Genomic DNA, 9,495 nt, shown 5'->3' on the forward strand with positions numbered 1-9,495 from the left:
ACCCCCTCCCAAAAAATTTTAAATAGCTTGCTTCATCTGCGATTGAGGGGGAAAACCCCTATGGAGAGTGTTGGTCGGAAAGCCAGCACATGACTTATGACCCAGCTCAAGGATTCGGTCCGCCTGCATATTATCATGTTAGAAACTGATAAATTGGAACCTCGAGCTAGAAGGCCATATTTTGTAGGAATTCAAGCGGTGTGTCAAGGGATACAGCTTTGGGATCCAGTGGATACAGAAGATTGCTGAGTAGGCGACGTCACATTCGATGAGGCTCTCTAATCTTCGAAGCTTTCCAGCTCTCTATCAGGTGGAGTAGCGACCCCGACGGAGGAGATATCGCAGGTGGTGGAGATCGAATGCAGCTCCACATTGTCCAGATGGTACAGTATCCATGCAGTGTGCGACTGAGGTGACGTCAGGCAGAGCACCGACGTGACACGGAGGCACGAGCTACAAAATGTGCAGATCAGGAGACCCCGGCTCAGGTTCAGGATTCTATTGCGGCTAGGAGACAGACGGAGAGAAACATACGATGCCAGCACCGGTATGCCGACACCCGTTGCGTATCACTTCCGGTGAGAGTATCGATGAGTTAACGTGTACTACATTCAGAGACCGGCCCGAGCAGAGTTCGGAGGCTGATTCGTGGCAGGTGGCTATGCATGGAGGAGATTGGAATCTCTTCAATGAAGAACCGATACATGGGAAGCTTGTTTGAGCTTCCAAAGGGGCGAAGGAATTGGTTGCAAGTGCGGTATAACCGAAGAAGAGGGCATTGAGGGCACTCCATTAAGCTTCAAGCTAGGTTGAGTTGCGAAGGGCTGATGCACAGGAGGAGTATCTGATTAAATGAGGCTTATCTCTCCGGTGGTGAAGCATCTTTCGATTCGGATTTTGCCTAGCGTTTGGTGCACACGTATGGGGGTTTTTGCGAAGTTAGATCAGCTTGGATGTAAAACAACGGCATTTCTTCATTGGTTGATCTTGATGAAGAAAATATACTCTGACTCGGCATTGGGGATTCCGAGCGTGCAGGGAAGGAAGAAATTAGTTGCAGATTGAAGAAATCGCTATAGCGGTGTTGAACAGTCTCCTCGAGACCAGTGGTATAGGCGATTCGACGTTTATGATTGGTCATTCGTGACACGTCGGAGCCCCAGTTTGATCCTTGCGTATATTTTCGCAAGTTGAAAGGAGGTGCGTACATTTATTGTTGCTCTAATTCGATGACATGTTGTCTGCTCTATTCCAGGCTCGGCTACAGATGTATTGAAAGTCTCAGCTTTCGCAAATGATTGAGATGAAGGATTAGGTGGGCGAAGCACATTCTAGGGATGGAATGGCAGAGACAGAAAGAAGGGCAGAATTTGTTTGACACAGGGGCTTATTTGAAGAAGGTCTACACGCGATTCCATGTTAGCATGGATACGAAGCCAGTTACGTGGTACCGATTGGGACCATTTGAGCTTTTCAGCTGTCTTTCACCGAAGTCAGTTTGAATAGATCGTGAAGTTGATGTCGCAAGACTGTCATATTGCGAGAGCGGTTGGGAGCTTGATGTACGCAATGGTAAATGTACCGAGACAGATTTGTCACAGGCGTGAGCATGGTATCAGAGAAAATACATGCACGATCCAGTGATCTGGGTCATTGGGACGGCCGTGAAAGATTTTGAGGTACCTTCGACGTACGCCAATGTTGGATTTGGTTTATGAGCGGGACACTACAGGTAGCGCAATTGTGCATTGGTTATGTTGATTCGGATTATGCCGGGGATTTGGATAAGCGCCGGTCTACGACGGGGTATGTGTTCACTTTGACCCGTGCGCCGGTGTGTTGGAGATGCACCTTACAGTCGACGGTGGCTTTGTCTACGACGGAGGCAGAGTATATGGCAGTTACGGAGGCTGTGAAGGAGGCTATTTGGCTTCGAGGACTTTTGGAGGAACTTGGTATATCGCAGAGGTCCGTCACTATTCATTGTGATAGCATGAGTGCTATCTATTTGGCGAAGAATCATGTTTTTCATGCGAGGACGAAGCACATTGACGTTCGTTATCACTTCGTTCGGGATGTTCTTGAAGATGGCGATGTGGAGATTGTTAAAGTCCACACGAAGGATAATCCGGCAGATATGCTCACTAAGGTGGTTCCGAGCAACAAGTTTGATCATTGTCGAAACTTGTTGCACATTCGTGATTGTTGAGGCCGTTGGCGGTCATTTTGGTGAACTACGTTCGGCTTGATTCCTTGGGCAAGAGGATACGTAGGCAGTCTTTCAGATGCAGCCGGTTTGGATTAGTTGATTTTAATGGGGGTGAGATTATTTGGGCTCTCGTTCGGGTTCTCGACTTGTTGTGGATTGAGTTCGTACTGGTCACAACAAGTTGGGACATTTAGATGCTTTGGTGTCGGCTCAGTTTTGAGAAAACTTCACCGAGGTGGAGAATTGTGAACGTGGGCCACCACCACGTGAATGTTCACGTGAATGAACTAACGCGGAAACGAAACCGCGTGCATGAAAGCCCACCCGATTTTGCTGTTCACATGATATAAAAATGCGCCTAGGTTTTTTTCATTGAACTGCGCGAAGGAGGCAGAGCACAGGAAGGAGTTTGATGCAAAGTTTTGCGGCTGCAGACAAAATCAATTGCGTCTGCGGAGGAAAAGAAAAAGCAGAAGCTTGAGGAGTTTTCAGCAGCCGTCAAGAGGGTTCTGAGCATCTTTTGTAGAGAGAGTTTGTGTGAGAGGTCTGAGAGTTTTGTGTGAGGGTTTTATTTGTTGGATTCTTGTGTAAACCCTATTTGTATTCTCTCCCTCTATTAGTAGATCTCCCCCCTCCTTGCCCCGTGGACGTAGGCAATTTGCCGAACCACGTTAAAATTGGTTGTACTGCTTTTGTGTGATTTGTAATAGCTTTTAGGGTCCCTCGACGCGCAGTCCTAGAGCTGACGAGAGGAAGAGCTAATATCCTACTTTGATAGGATATAGGCTTCAGATTCTTGTTCCCTTTGAGAAACAAGAATTCTTATTGCGACCTGACTCTCTTGTTGTGCTGCCGAAGTGCTGCCGAAATTTCCGCTGCGCGCAACATTATCATATTTGTCTGTTTCTGTCATTTATCATATATGATTATACACTTTACCACATATGTTCTCTCTCTCCCCGCCCCCCCTCCCTCTCTCTCTCTCTGTTTATATATGTACACACACATTACCACATAATATGTATATGAACATGGATATTTGAAAAAAAAGTTAGTATTTGTGCCAAATATTGTATGTGGTTATGATCCGATGAGAGGAAAATAGATCTGAATACATGCATATTCAGATTGATAAAAACTCCAAATTTCATAAACATGCACCCAAATATATATCCCTACATGTGCCCTCCCGTCACAAAGTTCAATTAAATTAACATAGGGTGGGGATAACAGTTTTCCTCTCAATTTTGTTTTTTTTAATAATTAGAAACAATGTTCCCTTCGCTTTTGTTGAATAAGATATAATGTTTCCTTGGCTCTTTCTCATTTTTAATTTTGAATCTTGCTAACATCCATAAGAAAGCAAACACAAAGTGCTACATCTTCCGTACATAGATAACTTATGTCTTCACTACTTGAAGCGATAACAATAGCTTGATAAATACCTAAAAGCTTTGCAAAGCCTAATTAAATACTTTAGATAACAAACTCTTTTTCTCTTTGAATATTCGGGACATCAAACTTTACAAAAGAAGTCAGGATGATTAACATATGGAGGATATTATATCCCTTCTTCTGCTAAAAAAAAAGAAAGAAAAAAGAAAAACCTACATCTTTAGTTCGATATTCTTAAACTGGCACCCTAACTTACTGAGAAAAAGGTCATGGATAATATTCCATCATGGCAACATTACCGTATAAATTAATTATGTTTTCCCGTTTATTCCTAGGTTCTTGCGCCATATTAGTAGAGAATATGTAAGTGGAAACAAAATCATCAGCAAATTTGACACGTAACTTTGGAGATAAATTTGTTCCCCTAGAAAACTTTCCGAACGAAATTCTTCCATTTCAATGCTAATAATGGATAAAACACGTACTATTTCATCCGCTTCATTCATCATCACTTATACTGGTTAAATGTTAGATAATATCCCATCTTTACATCCAAATGGAGGGGGGGGGGGCGGGGGGGGGAATCGCCGATTTCCTCTTATAAGGTTTATTTTTGTCACCAATGAAGTAATCCGGTTTGCAATAAAGATGAAAAAATGTGATTTTTGATAAAATAGTATTTCTCCAGGGAAATAAAAGAAAAGATAGAATATAAAAACACAATTTGCTTGTGCTTGGAGAAATTTGACGATCGGCAATTTTCTATATTAGAATTTAAAAAGATACAAATTTTCAAAACCATCCTATTTGAACATTTAATCCCAAAAAAGACATGTTTTGAACTTATTTGTAAAAACCGACCTGGTTTCAGCCTTGGCGCTGAAACCAGGTCGGTTTTTGTGAAAAAGCTTCCGAAACTTCACGGGAGTTGAACTCCCGTGAAGTTTAGTAAAGCTGCTAAACTTCATGGGAGTTCAACTCCCGTGAAGTTTCATAGTTCAAAAAAAAATTTTGAACTATGAAACTTCACTGGAGAACTGCCGTGAAGTTTAGCAGATTTACTAAACTTCATGTAAGTTCACTCCCGTGAAGTTTCAGAATTTTTTTTTTTCAAAAAACGACATGCTTTCAACGTCAGGGCTGAAACCAGGTCGGTTTTTGAAAATAAGTTCAAAACAGGTCTTTTTTGGGATTAAATGTGAAAATATGTTGGTTTTGAAAATTCGTCCTTAAAAAGATAGAATATAAAAACACAAACTCAAATCCAAAGTGAATACCAACATCAAGAGATGATGAAAGTTGAGTTTCAATTAATAATGAAGAAACTAACCGACAATTTTCCATTGACCACATGATAATATTTGATTCGGTAAAACGAAAGCAAATGCTGATGGGGGTTGGGAGGGGACCAACACCTTTTATGCTTCATCCTTCAATGTTAAACTTACCATAAGCATCAATAATATAACATGATAAGCTAATCTCTAATTTCTACCAAGGTTAACAACAACATTTTCAACAATCTACAGGTAAAAAGGACAACTCTAGCCATGCAACCTTGGCTAAGTCCCCTAGATCAGACCCTAAACTATGATTACAGAGGTAACTGCGGTCTACCTCCACGTTTGGAGCATATAAAAGGGTTCTCCTATTTTATTCCCACATGGAAAACGATAGCCGAAAAGGGGAGAGAATCCCATAGGAGCTGCTCTATAGAAAAACCATATATTGAATAAACAGATAGCTAACTAAGACCGGAATAGAATATGATTCTCATTCTTATTATCACATTGGTTGTCATTAGAACTGAAGGCAGAATGAAGTAAGAGGAAAAAAGAAAGAAAGAATTTTCCGATTCCGTAACTTTTCTGGGAAATGCTCATTTCTCACACATCTTTCCAAGTGATTTCTGATTGGTAAGTAGGAAACGAAAAGTGGTGATAGACATTCCATTCTCCAGCATATTCTCATGTTCTAAACCAGACATACGTGTCCGCATAAATTTTAAAGTTGGTGATTGCAATATACAACATTCTCGTTGTCCTGATGCACACAATGATGTAGTTGATTGTGTGGCGAGTGATTGCATTGATTTAAAATTAATAGCGGACAACATGTCGTCATCTAATTCATTTCTATAAGATTTTCTATAGAGAGCGCTCTATAGGAATTCTTTGTACTGTTCCTAGGTACGTAGAGAGGGGAGATAACCCAAGGGGGAATCCTTTGTCATATTATGAAGCTGTACTGCTATGTTTTAGGCTACCTGTGCTTTGTTGTTTTGTTATGCAACACTTTGGCTTTGTGGCTTCAGAAACAAAAGGGGGACATGCAAGATATTGTCATTGGCCAGAACAAATCAGGGGTCAAAAAGCCCATCTGTTCCTTATCTTAGATTCTAGACTTAGGGGGCCTTCCATGATTGGAACTGAATTTTTATTTAAAAAGTTACATCCTTTCACTGAATTTGCTAAAAGGGAGCGTCTTCAGAAACAAACCCCACTCATGAAAAGGAATCAGATCTCAGTTTGAGACTTGGAGGAAGAATTTGGAAGATTGATGGCTGTGATGAGTGGATATCGATGGATCAACGGTGGAGAAAATGGTAAAAAAGCCCGAAAGAGATTTTGCGCCTTTTCAAGGACAAAAGATGGTGGGGAGCAAAAGATGAGGGAGATATCAATTATCAGAGGAAAGAGCAGCAGACGATAATGGAGAACTCAATCATAGAAACCAGAATTAATTACAAAGACAATTTATCAAAAAAAGCTAGATTAGAAGTAAGAAAATCCCTGGCGTGTGTGGCAGGAACACAATGATAGATTGTTTTCTAATAAACAGAAAGGATCTCTTCTCCTCCTGAATAAAATTGTGACTTATTCAACCTTCTGGTGGTTAGGTTCTAAAGAGATTTCTGCTCGAGCTGCTAGGTTATAGGAAAGAAGGAGGAAAAAAGCTGCTGGGAGGATTGCTAATGATGGCACAGCTGATGGCGGGATGGCTGAGTTCCAGGTGATCTAATTGGAATGAAGATTTCACAGGGTGTTTTTTGCTGTTTGGTTGATGGAAAGATAGTCTTTTTTTTTGTTTTTTGTTGTTTTGCATAGCATTGGGTTATATACAGTATATTTGTTTGCTTTGTCGGTTTTTTTTACTCTTTTTGGGATTTTATGCCTAGTGCTTTGGACATGGGTGTGTTGATTGGCTTTGTAAGTTTTTGGTTTAAACAGTAGTACATGCTCTTTGGTTGGGAGTATGTTCTATTTTTTATAACAACCAGTTATCTTAATTTAGCTGGCTGGAATACCTTTGTGGTATTCCATCCTTTTTCTCAAAAAAATGATGGTCGTTCCTTCTAGCAGATATCTTGATGAATTGCTCATGAAATATAATGAAAGCACAACAAACTAATGTTCACTTTCTATAAAACATTAGAGAAGACCTCACAAGGAAGAAGATGCTTTTTGGTGAAAACACTACAAAAGGTACCAGAAATCCGAACGCCCATATCTTGGGTTCCAAACAAAGACAAAACGAACTAGATACAGAAACTCTCCAATGAGGTGGTAATTTGAAAGTTACAATTAACCCAATTGTTGTCCTCTATTCTAATTTTAAGGGATGAGATGACGTCTCGTAAAATTATCACAATTGTCTTGAAAATCACTATTGCCTAAAAAACCACTATCGAAAATCCTATATTGCATAACCTCGACCCTTAAAATTGAAACGAATGGTAAGGATTTGTATAATTGGATACTTTATAATTAACAGCTAATTAGAGAGTATACGAGTCCCAATTAATAATGGAGGAATATTTAAAGACTTCAATAGTTAACAAAAGAACTCAATCTAGTAATGTACAAATAATTGAAAGACGAGTCCAATCATGTGTGGCATTATGAATGGTACCTACCAACAAGAGATAACATCAACCCTGCTTCACTTTCACTCACAGCTATCCACACAGAAAAATTTCAACCACGTCGTAATTGAATACTAAATCACGATGTTTTAATCCCAATATTTTTAAAAAATGAATCTTATTGGGGAATTTGACAAACTATAGCTCATGTATCATGAATGACCCAAAAAAATTAGAACATATAAGTTAAATATCAGTAAGAGAGACAATCACTTCCTGATCAACACTACAACATAGAAAAAAGAATTAGATCACTTAAGGATTAAAGTAGACATACAAGAAGATTACAACACCAATAATAATAATAATAAGATTATTTAATAAATTCATGACCTGAATCTCTTCATACCGAGCTTTGCATCAGACCTCAGAGAAGAATCCCCATCAGAGGAAGCCTCCATGGACTTTGAGAAGGAGGTCGAGAGGTCGCCATAGAGATCGACAACCCTTCGAATATTGTTATTAAGCTCTCTTATGAGCCCAACATTTCTGCTGAGGTTATCAGGGACTTTGGAGTCATGATTCTGGTTGATCTCATTGATGAGTAACCTGTTTTTATCTAGAATGCTTTGCACTTGAACAAAGTTCTTATGAAAGCTTTGGAGGATTTTTGTGTCCACTTGGGCTCCATTGCCTAAGCCTGAGAACGTCTCTCCTTCCATTTTCTCAATCTCTTCACTTCTTTATTCAATTTAAATCAGAACTAAACCTGTACAAGGGGGGAATGGGAAGTAACATGAGACAAAAGTACCCAAAAAATGTAAATGAACTAAATTTGAAGAAACCAACTTTTGACTTGAAAGCCAAGCTAGGCAATTGAAGAACAACAGACAGTAAGGAGGATAAGAGCATTAGAATACAACATAAGGGAGACTCGGGTATCACACTAAATTAGCTAAAAAGAACATTAAAAGCTCAAAAAAAGGAGAATGAAAACACAGTTTGATGAAATTGAGATGACTAGTGGGGAAAAAAGAGAACAGTATATAATATCTACACAGAGATCGAGAGAGAAAGGAATCTGTATTGATGTATGAGGCGTGAGAGACAAAGGACTGAGGAGAAATCATGGGTTCCATAGATGACAAAGAGGAGGATTTAATATATACAACAAGATACAAAAAGCTGATCCATGTATAAAAATCTCGACATCCTAGAGAATTCCACCGCTAACAAAACACAAAGGTGAGAAGAAGGCTACTAACGTACAAACAAAAAAGAAAATATACACATATAATAACTTAGAAAAGAAAATTTGCATAAAGGAACACCATTTGATTCTGAGGAGAGGACAGAATCTGGAGCCCAAATGTTCAATCGTACGAGGAAAAAAATCCACAATAGGAAACGCTAATAAAACCTGTAAACTGGTCCAAAAGCTCCATGTATCAGAAAGCAACAAAGATTGGATTTTTACGCAAAATTCTTAAAACTCATGGAAAATGATGGAAACCCAATTGGAGACGAGATCAAAGAACGGTTCGTGATGAGTTTTTTTGGATAAAAAACAAACAGAGCTCAAAGATTTCAAGTGGCTCAGATATCAATGTTGTGCTGTAAATATTTGATTGTTTGGGGGCATACCTAGGAAATCTGAAACGTCTACCCGAATCCGGAGAAAGAAGAAAGAGAGACGAGAGATCAATTGGGAACTCAGAGAGAAGCCTCGTCGATTTTATCGGCGACTAAAACCGAATCTCCAGGAGAGAGAAAGCGGAATAAATAGATTTGACAGTCACGCTTGCTTTGGATGGACGTTTTTCTTTTCTAACCTTTTTAATATGGTTTTTACATGTCAGACCCAAAATATGTGCTATGTTAATTCTAGTGTCTGAGATCTTAATATTTGCAAATTATATTTTTTATGTTTTTTTTATATATACGCATTTTTGGTGTCCAACTTAGCCTTCAAGATATTCATAGTTTTATTCTTCTAGTTTGGTAGTTGATTGTGAGCTGTATGACA

At 39.4% G+C, this 9,495-nt stretch overlaps 1 protein-coding gene across 3 annotated transcripts; it reads right to left on the reverse strand.

Moving 5' to 3' along the window:
- Positions 7,680–9,230, reverse strand: LOC109833513 (protein ELF4-LIKE 4-like). Of its 3 annotated transcripts, none has more exons than XM_020401211.1 (2): positions 9,114–9,230; positions 7,680–8,238 (listed from the first exon to the last, which is right to left on the reverse strand). In XM_020401211.1, exon 2 carries the CDS (start codon positions 8,189–8,191, stop codon positions 7,856–7,858), a length of 336 nt encoding a protein of 111 aa, XP_020256800.1. In that variant the 5' UTR covers positions 8,192–8,238; positions 9,114–9,230; the 3' UTR covers positions 7,680–7,855. The 3 variants fall into 3 exon arrangements, with proteins under 3 accessions (XP_020256800.1, XP_020256803.1, XP_020256801.1); XM_020401214.1 differs by lacking the exon at positions 9,114–9,230 and adding an exon at positions 8,890–9,096; XM_020401212.1 differs by lacking the exon at positions 9,114–9,230 and adding an exon at positions 8,801–8,873.

The sequence above is a fragment of the Asparagus officinalis genome, chromosome 3 (genome assembly GCF_001876935.1).
Source record: "Asparagus officinalis chromosome 3, Aspof.V1, whole genome shotgun sequence".
NCBI classification, from domain to species: Eukaryota; Viridiplantae; Streptophyta; class Magnoliopsida; order Asparagales; family Asparagaceae; genus Asparagus; species Asparagus officinalis.

Bases quoted from the DNA above. Each gene is read 5' to 3' on its own strand.
- LOC109833513 (XM_020401211.1), bottom strand. From the start codon at position 8,191: ATGGAAGGAGAGACGTTCTCAGGCTTAGGCAATGGAGCCCAAGTGGAC.